The following is an 18192-nucleotide window of genomic DNA, read 5'->3' as shown; positions in this document are numbered from 1 at the left end:
TTTTATCAGTTATTTACGATGCATCTTTAGATGCTCTCATTTCCAGTACGACCAGCAATACAAACACGGTGGTGCTGGCTTGGAGAGAGAAATCAAAAAAGCATCTTAAAATGACATCCTTCAACATTGCCGAGGGCATTCATGCTTTTGATTACCACTCTCAGCTCAATTTAATTGGTATGTAAAATAAATCATGATAACTATGAGGGCCTCATAAATAGTCTGGGATGCATATTGGTATGCAGGGAGCCACTCCACCTTGTTGCTTTATTGCCAGAGAGACCGACTCGAACAGCTCACATTTTATTGCCAGAGAATGTCTGATAATGATGCATTAGGACAAGCGGCACGTAGCAACTACATGGGGGTGAAAATATGAGAAAGTGCCCCAATGCTTTTATTAGTGTTTTTATTAGAATCTGTGGGGGTGGGGCACCTGGGTGGCTCAGTGGGTTAAGCCTCTGCCTTCAGCTCAGGTCATGGTCTCAGGGTCCTGGGATGGAACCCCACATCAGGCTCGCTGCTCAGCAGGGAGCCTCCTTCCCTCTCTCTCTCTGCCTGCCTCTCTGCCTACTTGTAATTGCTCTCTGTCAAATAAATAAATCTTAAAAAAAAAAAAAGAATCTGTGGTGGTGTAAGATGGTACAGAGGAAGAAGACAGTTTTGGTGCCCTGTCTGCTCTTCTGCCATCTTTCTGACACCACCAAACGCTCCACGTGCGGCGCCCCCGCTGCCAGCGCTGCTGCCGCCACCGGGAATGCACATGCGCCGGAAAGGCGATAGAAGACTTTTCTCCTCTTTCCGGATACAACCTCCAGTGCTTTTTGAGCGTTTTCAGATTACCTGAGTTTTAGCTTAAAATGAGAGTTCCTTTTTTGGATATAAAAGACTACATGTTAGCTGAAGAAATAAGCTATAAAGTCTTCAAGGTTAACTACCTAAATTATGTGACATGTTGAAAGCTGTTAATTTGTTATATAATATCTATCTATCTGTGTATTAGTTCAAGCATTGTAAAAATGAGGTATTAAAAATTAAGAAACAGAGTGAAAAATTAACTGACAGAGAATGAACATTATGAACACGGCCTTTGGAATGGGTCATATTAATTTAAGCCTCATTCAGTAATTACTCATAGAAAGAGTAGTGATGTCAGCTACTGAGGCTGAGTCCCTAAAATCTCTAATGATCATGCCTGACAATCATGGTAGAAGATACCTTGAATATGAACTCACGAATATGCCACTATCTACCTTTCAAAGAGAATTAGAGACCTATTAGAGAAGGCTGGGTTAGCCAACTGAGTTTGAAAGGACCCCAATATCAACTATTTCATTGACTCATTGATTATCTCAACCCCCAGATATGTGACATACATTCATTTCAAAATAGGAATTGTGTGGGTTGTTCGTATTACTGACACCACTTTTTGTCCTTCTAATTCTGATTAGCAACTGCTGGCATCAACAAAAAAGTTTGCCTTTGGAACCCCTATGTTGTCTCTAAGCCAGTTGGTATCCTTTGGGGTCACTCAGCCAGTGTGATAGCTGTCCAATTCTTCGCTGCAAGAAAACAACTTTTTAGCTTCTCCAAAGATAAAGTAAGTAACATTGTACATTTAGTTTATTTAGTTCTTCCTCATCAGTTCCTACCTAAATCTATCTGTGGTCCTGAATTCCTCTGAGGGATGGTGTGGATTTTTAAAATACACTGGCTAAATACTATGGCTTCAGAAATCTATATTTGGAAAAGATATTTATGGTAACTTAAGCATAGTCCTGGGCAACTGAACAAAGTATTTCATTAAAAAACTTTAAACTGTATACTCATGGATTTAATCCTTATAACTGTATTCTTAAAAGGTTACATATTGAGAGTTTCCAAAGTTCTCACCTATTCAATAGAAAAAACAAATGGAGATGAGGAAGTGTTGCTAGGTAATGGTAAGACATGGAAGAGGCACAGCTAATTAGCTATGGTTGCTTTGATATTGAGGAAACTCAGTAGTTTAGAAATCAAAGTTAATCTGAAGACTATCAGGTATATTAAGAACATTTCAGTTATGTATATCAGCCCATTTCTCTTTGGAGATATTTATGGGATATCTTAAATATGGTGGGGAAAAAACATGGTACCAGAACCAGGTAGTTTTAATCTCTCATAATCTTGTCACTTGTTTCTCTGTAAAACTTTCATTTTCCGTAATGCTTGATTTTATAGATCCAGGTAACATACGCTAGATTTCAAGATGTTCGGTTGTAAGAGAAGAAGGACAGCCTCTGAGACTTACAGTGAATCTGACTTTTTATTTTATTCTAAAGCAATATGTGTATATAAAAAAAATAAGAACTCATCTTTGACTCCTTAGCTCCCCCCCACCCACAAATCCTGCCAAACTTGCTTATTTTACTCTATCACCTGTTGTGTAAATCTTCTCTCAATTCTGGTTGATTCTATCATCGAAATATGTTTATCGGCCTCACCTCTTAGCTTCCACTGTTCTAATTCAAAACTTCATCTTCTTTTGCCCAAAATTTTGCAAAGTTTTTCTAACTGTCTCCCTACTTTCAGACCGTTCTGACTCTAATCTACCCCTTATCCTGCTAGTGAGTGGTTTGTAAAAAACCAAAAACCAAAAACCAAAACCAACTGTTTGAGCACTTCATCTAATTCTCGGTCTAAATATCAACTCCAGAATTCTTAAACTTTTGTACAAAGCCCTCCCTCAGTCTTTATTTCCTGCTTTTCTCTTTTATTCATTTAATGCTCCAGCCATATTGTACCTTTGGCTCTCCCCGCCATGCTGCCTCACGGCTCAGCAGCAAGCTCTTCTTTCTGCCTTTGGTTCCCTCTCCTTGATGATCAATTGGCAAATGCCGGTTTATCCTCAAAGTTTCAGACTTTTTGGAGTCTTTCACACAGACCTAGCTGTTTCCTCCTCTGCACTCCAACTGCCCTTGTGTGTCTCTCATTAGAGCATGTATCCTGTTGTATCAAAGTTGTTGGTTTGCTTCCTTAACCAGGGGTGATATCTTTTCAGTTTGAATACTTGGTATCCATCGCAGTGCCTGGCACCTTGTCCTTTTTGCTCAATTGTTATTTGTTGACAGTTTGAAGTGAAGACATATTACTATGAATCTAAAGTACCAAAACATTCAGACTGAAAACTTTTTTAATGTCTTAGTCACATTTAATTGTTTTATTTTTTGAGATCTTTGAGCACTTTGTTATAACTGCCAGTACCAAGTTTAACATAATGGGTTTTGTATATTCAAAGGTTATATATGTATCTCTCACTAGATTTTGAGTCCTTAAAAGCAAAAATTGTTGGTTGAATTCATTTTTGTGTGTGTGTTTCCTGGGACATAGCTCATATTAATGTACACTAAACACATGTTGAATATAACATATAAAATAGTGTAATTCAACTAATTGTTGGGATTCATGAGGTTAAGGACTGTATCTTTTTTGGATTGTGCCAAACACATTCTCAGTAAATCTTAAGTGAATGAATCTTTCTCAGAATAAAAAAAAAAAAAAAAACAGGGCGCCTGGGTGGCTCAGTGGGTTAAGCCACTGCCTTTGGCTCAGGTCATGATCTCAGGGTCCTGGGATCGAGTCCCGCATGGGGCTCCCTGCTGAGCAGAGAGCCTACTTCCCTCTCTCTCTCTCTGCCTGCCTCTCTGCCTACTTGTGATCTCTCTCTGTCAAATAAATAAATAAAAAATCTTAAAAACAAAACAAAACAAAAACAAAAACAGGTATTTTATCATTATAGAATTCCATGAAAGTGTTCACTGAAAAAAAATTCTTAAAGTAGGTTAGTAAATGTTTTATTCATTTTACTGAAGACTATAGCTTGGGAGACATTATATCAGCTTGTTCTAAAGAACTGCTCCAAAGTTTGCCAGTTTACAGGGGATTATATGTGAAAAGGGGAAGGGGCACATGTACTCAAAAGTAGTTCTCCAAGGTATAATTGAGTCAGAAGATATAATTTGTTTGGTGTAAAAATTAAGGTTTGCTGATCCCCACATTCACTTGTGAAAGACCCCTTAGGTCATCTTAATACCTTATGTTTCTATCATATATGATTTTTCAAAAATATTGCCTGTATGCTTCTGCTTACCTGGTTTTCTGATTCTTCTTGTTTTGTATTTCTCCTTGAGATCTTTTGAGTTGGTCACAGCAGGCTGACATCAGTTAACCACTGCAGTTTTAGTGCACAAAAGTTTGTTGTTTCTTTTTTTAAATCACTTTAAAAGCAAGTGAAAAAAAAGTCATTAGAGTCAGAATGGATTGTGTATAGGTATCCTCAATGTTAAGACTACCTAGGCTCTTCCAAAGCTGTTTTATCATTCTGTTTTTCCTTTGACATGTAAACAGATTGCATTATAATAAAGCTTGTCATGCTATCTTTTACATTAGTCTAAATCCATTTCACTTTGATAAAGGCAGAGTAATCATCATCTTTATGTCTTTACAACAAACAACAGGGCTTTCTGCAATCAGGTTAAGCCTTTGCTTTATTGCTGTACAATTCTTTTGGATGTTTTATGGAATTAGGGTTAAGTTAAGGAACAGAGAAAATGAAAGAGCATATCTTTTTTTCAAAGAGCCTTTGAATGAATCATACTTTGGTCAGTAAGTTGCTGTTTTAGAGAATTTCAGACCAAAGCAATCTAGAGCTAAATAATTTTTCCCAAAAATGATCTGAGACTCAAGTTGTTTTTTGGAAGACTGGTCTGTTACTATTTTGCAGTGATGATTAAATAAATTTTTCCCTATAGAAGTTGGCATCATACTAAATGGTAGTCCAATTGTACTTTGCTTTGCACTTTTAGACTTTCACTGATGACAAGGCCCTGCTGGGAGACAGTAACTTGGGGATTTGGAGGAGAAATTACCATGGGAAGTGGAAGGGTTTTCTTTTTCTTTTTCTTTCTTTCCTTCTTTCTTTTTTTTTTTTTTAAGGTTTTATTTATTTGACAGACAGAGATCACAAGTAGGCAGAGAGGCAAGCAGAGAGACAGAGGGGGAAGCAGTCTCCCTGATGAGCAGAGAGCCTGATGCAGGGCTCCATCCCAGGCCCCTGAGATCATGAGCTGAGCCACCCAGGCGCCCCTGGACTGGAAGGTTTTTCAAAGCCTAGGGGAGATCTCTCTGGGGGCTGACATTGTAACCAGTGGGTTTGATTAAGGTCTTCTATTGCTCCTAACTCTTCTTTTCTGGGCTGTTCACCCTGATTTGGCCACCAGAATCAGATTGCTTTGTAACCGTCCTTCTTTGGACGTTCTGATTTTTCCCAGAGCCCAATTTCTACATTGTGGCCTCAAAGTTGGTAAGGAAAATACAAAGTGAGCCTTTTGTGTGATGACTTACCTGTTTGTCTTCCCTTTCTTTCTACATCCTCTTCCTCCTCAGCTTCCCTCTGTTCATCTAGAAACAAAGCCGTTTTCATTTTGTTTAAAATATATAAGTAAATGATTAATGCCCTTACAAAAAATTGCAAATGAGGATGCATGTAGTGCATAAAAGTGAATATTCCTTTTGTTCACTTCCCCTTCAAATCAGTTCCTCTCCTAAGAAATAGCTGTTATTAACACTTGTGCATATCTTCTCACAATTTATATTTTAATATACTGTTGACCCTTGAACAACATGGGGGTTGGGGCACACAGTTGAACAGTCATGTACAACTTTTCACTCCTTAAGAACTTAACTACCAATAGCCTGCTGTTGATTAGAAGCCTTACTAATAAAATAAATAGTTGATTAACAACTATTTTATATTTTGTATGTTTTATATGTTTTATGTGTGAGTCTAAAAAAAAGTAAGATGGACAAAAGACAATGCTAAGAAAATCATAAGGAAGGGAAAACACATATATAGTACTGTATTTATAAAAAAAATTCACGTATGAGTGGACCAGCGCAGTTCAAGCCCATGTTGTTCAAGGGTCAACTGTATTATATATAATATTATATTATATTACATATAATATATCATTATATTATTTATATATAATAAATTATAACACAATACAATATATCATTATATATACCATCCTATGTATGTGTACAAATACAAGGTAGTATTTATTATTAGTTTTTGGGTAAATGGTATCACATAAAACATATTTTTCTGCAACTTGATTTTCCCTTAATAATAGCTCCTAGAGATCTTTCTCTGTGACTTTACATAGGCCTATGGTCCATCCACGTTGATTTAAATGGTAAGGTTTCAAACTTTCTGATGGCTAAGTAATATTCCATTGTATATATATACCACATCTTTCTCCATTCATCTGCTGATGGACATCTTGGCTCTTCCTGTAGTTTGGCTATTGTGGACATTGCTGCTATAAACATTGGAAGGCAGGTGCCACTACGGATACATTTATATCTTTGGCATAAATACCCAGGAGGGCATTTGCTGGGGAATGTTCTTCTTAAAGAACCTTTTAAGATATTGCTGATTTAGATCTAGAAACATTGTACCCATTGGTATACTCACCAAAGGTGTGTAAAGGTGCCCGTTTCTCCCACAGTCTTGTCAATATTAATGTGTTCCTCTATTTTGTGTACACGTGAATCTGATGGATAAAAAATTAGGATGAGTTTCTTTTTCAAATCCATTTGTATTCATTTATTTATTGTTTTTTGGTGCATTAGCTAATCATGCCCTCTCTTATGAACTCTGTCTTTTTCTTATTGATTTGTAGTAGTTTGAAAAATATTTTGATTATCCCTTATTATAGATGATGCAAATATTTTACTTATTTCAAGCATATATCTTTTAACTTTGTGTTCTTTTTCTCATTCACAAGTTGTTTTTTTTTTTTTTTTTGAAGATTTTATATTTATTTGTCAGAGAGAGAGAGAGTACACAAGCAGAAGGAGCATCAGGCAGAGGGAGAAGCAGGCAGAGGGAGAAAAAGGCTCCCTGCTGAGCAAGTAGCCTGATGTGGGGCTCAATCCCAGGACCCTGAGATCATGGCCTAAGCCAAAGGCAGACGCTTCACCCACTGAGACACCCAGGCATTCCCTCATTCAAAAGTCGTTTTGTTTGTTTGTTTTAAACAAATTTAAATTTTTTATGAAGTTGAGTCTAAGAAATGATTTTCTTTGTGGCTCTGGATTTTTTATCTTCTTAAGAATGTCTTCTACAGTGGCGCCTGGGTGGCTCAGTGGGTTAAGCCTCTGCCTTTGGCTTAGGTCATGATTCCAGGGTCCTGGATTGAGCCCCATATCAGGCTCTCTGCTTGGCGGGGAATCTGCTTCCCCCTCTCTATCTCTCTCTCTCTGCCTGCCTCTCCACCTACTTGTGATCTCTGTCAAATAAATAAGTAAAATCTTAAAAAAAAAAAGAGTGTCTTCTACACTTCATTTTTATAAAAATATTCTTTATTTCTGCTAATAGTTTTTCTGTAGTTGAATAATATATAGTTTGCCTTTACCTTTGCAGTTTATTTATTTTTTTTCTACAAATGGATAGCCAAGACTTATTTTTTGAATAATTTGTCTCTCACTGGTTTGAAATGCCATTTGTTATCATTTGAGTTACCATATATATATGAATTTGTTTCTGGGTGTTTTATTCTTTCCATTAGTCTATTTGTCTTTTCCTACATAACATATCATTTAACTAGCATAACTTTATTGTACATATATGTATATATATATATATATGTGTGTGTGTGTGTGTGTGTGTGTGTGTATTTAAAGATTTTATTTATTTATTTGAGAGAGACAGTGTGTGAGTACAAGCAGGGGGAGAGGCAGAAGAAGAGGGAGAAGCAGATTCTCTGTTGAGCAGGAAGCCCGATGCGGGACTCAATCCCAGGACCCTAGGATCATGACCTGAGCTGAAGGCAGAGGCTTAACGGACTGAGCCACCCAGGCCCCTATATTTTGATGGTGGGGCATTTTCTACTTCTTGTTTTCCTTTTTCAATTTTAACTATCTTCTGCATTTTATCCTTTATAAACCAAGTATATTTTAGGATCAATATTCATGTTTCATGAAAGTATTTGGGTTGAAATTTCACTGAATATGATATTTGACATCTTTAAAATACTGAGAAACCACACCCTGTTTTTCTCCATTTATTCATTCTTTTAGCTGTCTTTCAGAACAAAATCATGTACAAATTTCTTTCCCATTCCTTGTTCAGGTTTTTCCTACTTTTTAAAGGAGACACATTAACATATTCTTTTTTTTTTAGTTTTTTTTTTTTTTTAAATTTATTTTTTTGACAGACTGAGACCACAAGTAGGCATAGAGGCAGAGGAAGGGAAGTAGGCTCCCTGCCCAGCAAACAGCTCAATCCGGGGCTTGATACTAGGACCCTGGGATCATGACCTGAGCTGAAAGCAGAGGCTTTAACCCACTGAGCCACCCAGGTGACTTCATTAACATATTCTTGCATATTCTTGATTTTAATGTGAATGTTTCTAATCAGGGTGTGCCCACTTTCTATATAACCCATTCATTGAGTTTTTAATTTTAATATAGATTTTTTTTTCCAAAACATTTTTTTAACTGTCTGGTAATTTTGAATAGTTTTTTGGTGCTTGCTCATTTTCGGCTTTTTGATTTTTAGCTCTTTAATTTCGATTTCATTATTATATGTCCTTATCCAAGAATTTCAGTATCTGGAGTCCTTAGAGGTCTAAGTCTGGTATTTGCTACTCTGGTGGTTCTCCCTCAGGGTGACTTGTTTCATTTTTATGTTTGGCTACCTTTTATTGTCACCTCATTTTTTGCTGTTGCTAAACTATAGGCATTCTGAGGAACTAAACTGAAGATGCTTTCCTCCAGAGATTTCTGTTTGTTCCTGAAGGTGGAAACAAGGATAATTACCATCCTGAGGTGACTATTCTCCTTGTCTGTTGTCCAGTTTCGTCTAACAGTCTCTCCTCCGTGCCTCCACCTTGCTGATGATCCAAGGCTTAGGCTTCTGGTTGCAGTCTCTTCATTTAGGCCTACTGCTCCCTGTTTCCATTTTAAGTTTGTTTCTTTTCCCACTTTTTTTCTTTTGGACCTGTGGAGATGGTCCCCACTCCCTGAAGACCCAGCAAGGCGGTAAAAATTATGCTTATTCAGAGTTGTGTTTTTTTGAAGCAGAAAGACCCCCAATGAAAACCTAGTCTGCAATGATATTTAAACCTGAATTCTCTTGTTCTAGCTGGTTTTCACTAATTTCCTTCAAAGCTGTCGTTAGTATAAATCTTAAGTGGGAAGAAAGAAAGAAAGAAAAGAGAGAGTGAAAGAAAAGAAAAGAAGGATTTAAAATTTAAAGTGTTTAAGTTTACTTTGTAAAATAAAATAGGAATGATGATCTTTGAAAAGCAAAATTAGACAACTTTTTTTTGAAGACTACGACAAATTCTGTTAACTATTTTAGTGTTAGGTGACTAATGATAATGGCAAAAAAAAAAATCCGGGTAAGTGAAATTGTTTTGATTTCCCAAGTAAATTTTGTTTTGGGAAAGGAGAGCACCTGAAATAATATGTTGGTATTAGTTAAGTCATTAAACTTGAGTTCATTAAACTTAAATTTGTTATGCTTGAACTGGGGCATCAGTGAGATTTTTACAGAAAAATTCATAGTGCTAGAAAACGTTTTGAATTTTTCAAGTACAGTGATAGAATACACAGACACTTAAAAGAAATCCGAGTCTTAGAGCTATATATCTTCTCTCATTCTTGTCGAAAAGAATGTTAAAAAACAACAACAACAGCAACAAAACAACAACAGCGAGAGAAGATAATGGTTATGGTAACAATTTAAAGATGGTTAGCATAAGAGAAGAGTTTAGTTTCCAGCCAATATTTTAGGTTTGACTTCAGTTCTGGGGAAAAAAAAAAAAAATTGGTGAAAATATTTCTTAAAGGAAGCTCTGTTCTATGACTTCAGGATAAAAAACATTATCTGAATTATATAGTAGAATACTTTTGCTTGCATATATCATGTCAAACAAAATTGCCTTTAAGCGTTCACCGATGACGCTTTTGTGGATTATCCAAAGGCTTAAATTCTGAAGAAATAGGCTTGTTAATACATAAAGGTGTATTCAGGAGACCCAGTTCCATCAGTTCCTGTTATCCTATCATCTGCAAGTAGGCTATCCATTTTTGTGGATTACCCCAGAGAGCTGAGCTGCACTGCTGTCCTCAAGATCCCCTGCTGATATATACTCTCTCTCTTTTTCTTATTTCATTTTATATCTATCCCCTCTAGGATGGCAGGAGTTAGTAGTAAGTGTTTGATGAAACCAAACAAGTTTCATTTTGATAAAGTCATCTGAGTCTGTTTTCTACCTTTCCCTTGCTTTTATATCATTATTAGGACACTATGAATCTTTTTTTCCCTCCTACTCTAAATTAAACTTGGATGTGTTGCCAATATGTAAATAATGCTCATTTGGTTTTACAAAGGTCACTGAAAACAGATTCCCTATCTATCCATACATCCGCCCATGTATCTACCCATCCATGAAGTTACCTATTTACAAATACTGTAGTTACAGTACAAAGTAACAGTTATATTTATGTCCTTTTTTATTGTTTAGTTTTATTATGTGTAGGTGAAATGATTCTGTCTCTTGTAAGGAGCAGGAAAAAGTTCTTTTTAAAGATTTTATTTATTTATTTGAGAGAGAAAGTGAGAATGCAAGTGGAAGGGAGGAGTAGGCTTCCCACTGAGCAAGAAGCCTGACGTGGGGCTTCATCCCAGGACCCTGGGATGATGACCCGAGCCCAACAGGCACTTAACCAACTGAGCCACCCAGGCACCCTATGGGAGCAGAAAATAATTCTTCAGCAAAATTAGACTGAAAACATGGTGGGATCCTACATTTCTCTAGTCCGATCTTCACAGTGCCCCTTTCTAAATTTGTTTGAATTGTTGTTTTGGAATCTATAGATAATTGGTTGAGCAACTTTAGTACATTCTAGCCAGAATTGACAGAATTTCAGAGCTGGCAGGAGCCCCTTTAGGAGAAAGGCGAGGCAATGGACAGGTAAAATCACACACCTTAGCTGACAGATCTGAGTAATATTAAAATCCAGGTGTCAGGACTCAGTCCACTGATTTTTAGTTTTAACGTATATGAATAATTGTGTGCTATTAAATAGCTAACAGTTGAAACAAGGTAAAGGTTTTGCCAAAAAAATAATATGCCGTTTTAATTATGTGAAGAGCTAAATTTTGTCGATACTAAATCATAAGTTTACGTACTTATTTCTCTTAATATAAAAATGGTGAGGAAATAGAAAGCCTGCCATTTCAAGAACAGGACTTAGGAAGGCTGAGCTTGGACAGACACCACAAGTTCTGAGGTTTCATGATGAAAACAGAGTGTACAGTTTAGATCAAAATTTGTGGAAAATATAAATGAAAAAGTGTCAATTTTCAGTTGTGATTTTTAAGCTTAGGTGTTTGTTAGTTTATGTATTCTTCCTACTATGAATAAAGAAAACCTCACTAGAAATCTAGAATGAAAATTATTATTAAATATATTTCTTTCTGAACTGTGGCCTAATTCTATTCCAGAAGTCAACCTGAGTATCAAAGAGAAGAACCCATGCTTCTCAAATACTAACTAGATATTTAAGTTACATTTTGTCAAAGGACTTGATTAATAAAACCAAATAAATGTGAGACATTTTTCATGATTAAAAGGATAAAGACTGATTAGGAAAGAAGGGGATTATAGTTATCTGCTTTAAATCAAGCCACATGATATTACTGATTAAGCTGAGAGAAAGACTTCTTATTCAAGGATATTAGCATTGACCTTAAAACCGTGTAGAGAAGTCAAGGTACAATGCAAAGGAAATGCTTGGGAAATTAAAAAAACAAACAAACAAAACTAATGCCTGAGCCCCATCCTTAGAGATTCTGATTTAATAGGCCTGGCAAAAGGGCCCAAACAGGTGATTTTTAAGGCACTGCAGGTATTTCTAATGTCAAGGTTAAGAACCACTCATACAGAATGTGGTAGTGTGGAAAAAAACTGAAAAACATGTGGGAGGTCACATACCGTGATGTGATTGCTAGATGACAGCCAGAACACTGTTTTGTGCATTGATGTTAATATATCAATGTTGTTGCTTTCATCCTCAGCAGAGAGAAAAATCAGAGAGTTAAAGATGGAAGGGAACTTAATGGGATCAGGGATCAGTAATTAAGAGAGTTAGGGTTCTTTGAAGGAAGAAGGGAAAGCAGAACAAAAAAACAATTTTAAGAAAAAATAATGAACATGCACATTTTGATAAAAAACATATTTCTAATTTTAATTGCCAATGACAAGAACTAACCTATCATAGACTAGAGGTTGTTACTCATCTATTTTTAATTTTTCATTTAATTTATGTGACTATATGTCAATAAAATATTAAAGGCAATATAAATTATTTGGACAACATGGTGGAAAATGATTCTGGAAATTATAGTCCATTAATACCATTGAGTTTTTATTAATCTATATTCAACCATACCCCAGATTATTATTCTGATACGAAGTTAGTTTCTACTTTTTAGAAGGGAGTCCATACCAAAGAAGACAGGATTCTGAACAATGAGGGTATGACTATTATAAGCAATGTGAGTGTTTGAAAATGATATAGATGTGTCTAATCTTGTGGCTTTCACATTCAAAATAATAGTTTATCAATTCTATTTTTATTTAGGACACACACTTGGAAAAATATTTGCAGGTCTTAGTTCTTGTAGAATTTATATTTTTGAGGAAAAACATATTCTGGAGAGGTGCCAGAATGTTTTTAATAAAAACAATTTAGTAATGTTTAAGAACCAGAATGAGTTCCTTAATGAAAAATTCTTGCCAAAAACCAAAAAAACAAACAAAACAATTTACTTCATGAATATATATTCTTAGGATTAGAATGATTGTTAATGCTGTTTACTTGGCAGGGGTTGACTAGGTCATTTTTAAGTTTGTTACAATTGTTGGTAAATGGCGAGGTTACCCTATCCATCAAGCATAATCATTTATATAAGATGTTGAAAAAGTTTTATAAAATGTCATTGAGGATTATGAGATCTATAATTGGGTGAATAGCCATGCAGAAGTGAGGCAAAATTTTATGGGGTTTTGTATTCTTGGACTTCATCTGAACTAATGATCTCCATCAACGAGCCAGATAAAGACTTAGTTATTATGGGGCGCCTGGGTGGCTCAGTGGGTTAGGCCGCTGCCTTCGGCTCAGGTCATGATCTCAGGGTCCTGGGATCGAGTCCCGCATCGGGCTCTCTGCTCAGCGGGGAGCCTGCTTCCCTCTCTCTCTCTCTCTCTCTCTGCCTGCCTCTCCGTCTACTTGTGATCTCTCTCTGTCAAATAAATAAATAAAAAAAAAATCTTTAAAAAAAAAAGTTATTAGGTGAGGCACAATGTTCAACAAATTAAAAAAAATACCTATTGACACCTACTATGTCTCATGGGGTATGTGGGCAAATCAGGGAGGAATTGTCAATATAATTGAACTAGGATTCAAGATTATATTGTCATACTTTGAAACTTTGACTCAAAAGTAAGAAAAATCCTAGTCTTGGCCTAATAGATCAGATTTCTGAAGGTAGGATGGTAGACGTCTGGCTTGATTATTTGTTCATGGGATTAATATTTAGAGTTTTGCACAGTCAGAACTTCAAGGTAAGAAACATTCATGATGGAATGACTTAATGTAAAAATAAATGGTTTAAAGAAGTCACGGAACCTCTAACAGTGGTTAGAACATCCCTGGAAATATTGGCTCCATTCTGAGCACCATGCTTAACATATGTCCTTGAGGACCTTCAAGTGTTCATCTTATACTTTGATGAGTGGAGAGATACTCCCTTAAATTGATAATGCAGTAATTCGTGTGTAAGGAGTATATTATCTGAAAGTATCACAACCAATAGGACCAGAAGAAAAAGTTTAGATTGGGGGAATGAAAAGTGAGGGAAAAAATGTAATTAACCTCTTTACTTTCAAATATAAGAGTCCTTTGATCACTATATGATATGTACACTCACACACACACACTGCTATTACTTGGTGTTAACGGAGAAATCTGTAACTCAGGAAGGTTAAAGAAGCTATCTCCAAATAAATAAAAAATAAAAAAAAATAATTAAAAAAGACTGTCCCTGAGGAGTAGGGCCTGGGGTTGAAAGGGGTGGATTGAGAATAAAGCCCTCCAGGACTACTGGATTTTGGATCACGGACAAAGGCAACCATGGTGTTTACAGTAAACAGCGTTTGAATAATGGTCCTCTCCAGGAGAGAAAGTGCAAACAGAGTGAGAGAATCCAGAGCCTGCCATGGTGGAGTGAGTTCTGATAGTAAGATGGTTAAAAGGAACTGGGATCATTTACCCCAGACAAGATGTAGAAGAGACCTATGTAGATGTAGGAAAAGACGTAGAATCAAGAGGTAGAAAAGGACGTCTTTGGCTGAACATACTTAAAAATACTGTAGGGATTTCTATCTTGTGGATTCCCATGATCTGTACATATGTATGAGGGCTATTCATGTCTATGTACCCAAAGAAATTATATGGAAAATTGTGTACATATATGGGTACATGCATTTAGGAGGCAGAGATAGACCATCATTTTGAACGTTTTATTTTCCCAAAGAGTATATGATTTAAAATACATTAAGAACTGCAGGGTTGCCTGCCTTCTGGAGTTATAAACACTCACTTAAACAGAGACCATTTTTTTATAGATTGTTGAGGAATGATTCTTACATTGGATAAGATAGACTGGCTAATTTGAAAGAACCTCTTCGGTTCTGATATTTACACAATGAAAACATAATAAAATGCATTTAATAATAAAACTATTACTTATTACATGCTGGTCATCATGCTGAATTCTTTTTTTTTTTAAAGATTTTATTTATTTATTAGAGAGATAGAGAGCACAAGTAGGCAGAGCAGCAGGCAGAGGTAGAGGGAGAAGCGGGCTCTCTGTTGAGCAGGGAGCCCAAGGTGGGGCTCGATCCCAGGGTCCTGGGATCATGACCTGAGCCGAAGGCAGCTGCTTAACCTAAGTTAAGCTTAACCTTAACCCAGGTGCCCCCATCATGCTAAATTCTTGACATGGAGTCTGGTTCAATCTTCATAGTGCTGGATGAGGTAGGTACTACATCAAAACCTAGGAGAGGCAAAGAAACTTGCTAGAGGTCCCCCTCTAGTGAGGGACAGAACCAAGATTAGTACTCAAGAAGTCTAGTCCTAGAACTTGCCTGTTAGCATCTCTTGGAGGGATTTTTTACTGTCTTCCTTTTGACTCTCCCTCACTGCCTGTGTTGATTTTGTACCATGGCTGACAGCCGCAACATGTGCACCTGCAAAGCCACTCTTCCTGTTTTCTTCAGTGTTTGTCTCGTACCATCTGCATGTAATTTTTGTCTTGATTGTCTGTGTTTGAATAAGAATCTAATGTCTGAGGTTTATGTGAACTTGATTTCACTTAATACCGTCTTTTATTTCACACACACATACAATATATATGTATATATGTAATATGTATATAATACACATTTTATACTATATAATGATATAATATATTCATGTGTGTATATAACTATATAGAGATTATGATATATATCATATATATTAGAGAAAGAGACCGTATTACTTTTCAATTGGTAATGTGACAACCACAAACTCAGTGGCTTAAAACAACACAAATGTATTTGTGTTCTGCAGGTTAGAATTCCAGCATGGGTCTCACTGAGCTAAAAATCAAGGCGCTGGCAGGGCTCCTGTTTTGGAAGCTCTGGGGAAGAATCCCTTTCCTTGCCTTTTCCAGCTTCTTTGGCACATGGCCCCCTTCCTCCATCTTCAAAGCCAGTGAAACTTTCTCACATCCCATCACTCTAATCTCCCTTATAATGACATTGGACTCACCCATAGCATCCAGGGTAATCTCTTCATCTCAAAGTCCTTAATTTATCACACCTGGAAAATCCCTTTTGCCATGCAAATAACATACACACTGCAGGGATGGGGACTTGGACATTTGTGGGGGAGTATTACTCTGCTTACCAAAAGTACATATAGCACTCTTCACGGGACTGAGACAAAACACAGTCCTTTCTTGGGGAAGACTATAAGTGGGAAGACATTTAAATGAATAAGGAGATACAAGAAAACTATGTGCCATGACAGAAGCGTGAACAGTCAGCACCATGGAGGAAACAACTGTCTGCCTGGGGTTGAGTGTGAACTAGAAACAGTTCTGGCTAAAAAATTACAATTGTTCTTGACATGTTCCTATGACTTGATCACTTTTTATCCAGGTTTTGAGACTCTGGGATATTCAGCACCAGCTGTCCATCCAGAGGATAGCTTGTTCTTTCCCCAAAAGTCAGGACTTCAGATGTCTCTTCCACTTTGATGAAGCCCATGGACGGCTTTTCATCTCATTTAATAATCAGCTTGCATTGTTGGCGATGAAAAGCGAGGCCAGCACACGGGTGAAGAGCCACAAGAAAGCAGTCACTTGTGTTCTTTACAGTTCGGTCTTGAAGCAGGTAATGATGCTTTTCTGTCACTCTCCTGACAAGTCCCCAGGTCCAGAGGCTCATTCCTTTAATTCAGCCTAAGGCAACTGAGGACACATACAGAAAAAAAAATTGTGGGAAAGAAACGATTTAATAGCTATGTACTTTTCTGCAATGATGTGTGTTCAGGTGGATTTGAAGAGTGATTCCATTTGCAGCCAGGGACCACGGCGGCGCAGATAGAGTTATAAGGAATTACAATATTCCAGCGAAAACAAACAAAACATGCAATGTAATTGAACTTCTGTTTGTTACTCGCTCGTTTGGGTCTTGATGCCAAATGCAAGTGAACCTGGTTGTAAAATTCTATTTTATGAACGCCAGCCTCCCGTATCCCGGTGGAAAGTTCTGAAATATGCATGAAATGTAATTAGCAGAGATCCATTTTGCCAGCATATTTTACACCAGTGGCTCACAGTGGCAGCCCGGAATGTATTCATAATAAAATGATTCAGTTAAATGTGGTGCCATTTGGTATGCAGCACGAGCGTTGTTTGTCTCCCCACCACTTTAATGACACTTTGCAGCCTTTGCTTATGGGAGCACTACCTGAATGTCAATGAAGAAGCCGCAGCTCCTCTGGAGCGAGCATGCCGCCCAGACCACAGGCCTTCTCAGAGGACAGGGTGAGCAGGCGTGTGGTGTCATGGAGGGAGAGGCACCAGAGGGAGCTTATCCCGCTGCCTCCATCACTTCAGGACTCAACGTAACTGCACAGCAGGAGCCCAGCAGAGAGCCCTGTAACCAGCTTGCTGGCCAATTAAACAATAACTCCAACCCATGCTTCCCTTCCCTTCTGCAGAAGCTTCTGCATTCGCGCCGAAATGAGTAGTTGGGTTTTTGCGCGAGAGGGTGGAAAGCCCTTTGTTAATAATGAGTAGCGTATCGTGTCACTGCTTCAGACTCTCTGTTTTCTGGTTATTCTCAGAGATAAAAGTCCTTTACGAAATAATCCATTTTGAATTCCATCTGCAGGGAACATTCCCCCGGAAATGTTTTACTGAACTTTTCAGAGGCAGCCGGTTAATTTCGGCTCCCTGGTGGCCAAGCGAGAGAGGTTATTTATTTCCAGGAGAACATTTTTGCTAATTGAGAGCTGTGGAGTTAAGAAGCTAGGTTTGTATGTAGATGTTAAGATCCGATGTCGTCTGGCCATAAATGAGCACTATTCCCTGAGGGATTCAGGAGATGGGACACGAAGATGTGGAATCTAACATTTGGGACGTGAAGATAGAGCTAAGATAGGGCAAATACATGCACCTTACCGGGAATGATGGAATATGCACATTTGGTATTAAGCTGTAGGAAGACTCACTGTGCAACTGAGTTGGGTTGTTCGTACCTCTACTTACTTCTGCTGTCGAGAGCATAACTAATTAAAAACATTAACATGTATATAAAGTACATAGAGCTGTTCATTTCGTGCATAAGTGTTTCCTAACTATTAGTGGCTAAGCTACGGAGAAATACTTCAACATTGTATTGCATTTATCACTATAAAAATGTATTGCAGTTAAGAACAAAGAAAACCATATCACCCACAGTGCCATCCACCAGTGATAATTTATCATTTCAGAGTAATTAGACAAAGTAAATAAAACAG

The 18192-nt window shown here is 37.3% G+C and overlaps 1 protein-coding gene across 5 annotated transcripts in view; it reads left to right on the top strand.

Annotated features, from left to right (window-relative positions):
- WDR49 (WD repeat domain 49) overlaps positions 1-18192 on the top strand; it is a 136803-nt gene that overhangs the window by 43150 nt on the left and 75461 nt on the right. For 4 of the 5 annotated variants that reach the window (XM_047695096.1, XM_047695017.1, XM_047695343.1 and 1 more), the window contains 3 exons: positions 10-177; positions 1452-1600; positions 16326-16559. In XM_047695096.1, coding sequence (XP_047551052.1) covers positions 10-177; positions 1452-1600; positions 16326-16559 — 551 coding nt within the window. The remainder of the gene's footprint in view (positions 1-9; positions 178-1451; positions 1601-16325; positions 16560-18192) is intronic. The other variant, XM_047695251.1, reaches the window with a different exon arrangement.

This window comes from Lutra lutra, chromosome 1 (genome assembly GCF_902655055.1).
Source record: "Lutra lutra chromosome 1, mLutLut1.2, whole genome shotgun sequence".
Lineage (NCBI taxonomy): Eukaryota > Metazoa > Chordata > Mammalia > Carnivora > Mustelidae > Lutra > Lutra lutra.
This window is presented reverse-complemented; position numbering and strand designations above follow the sequence as displayed.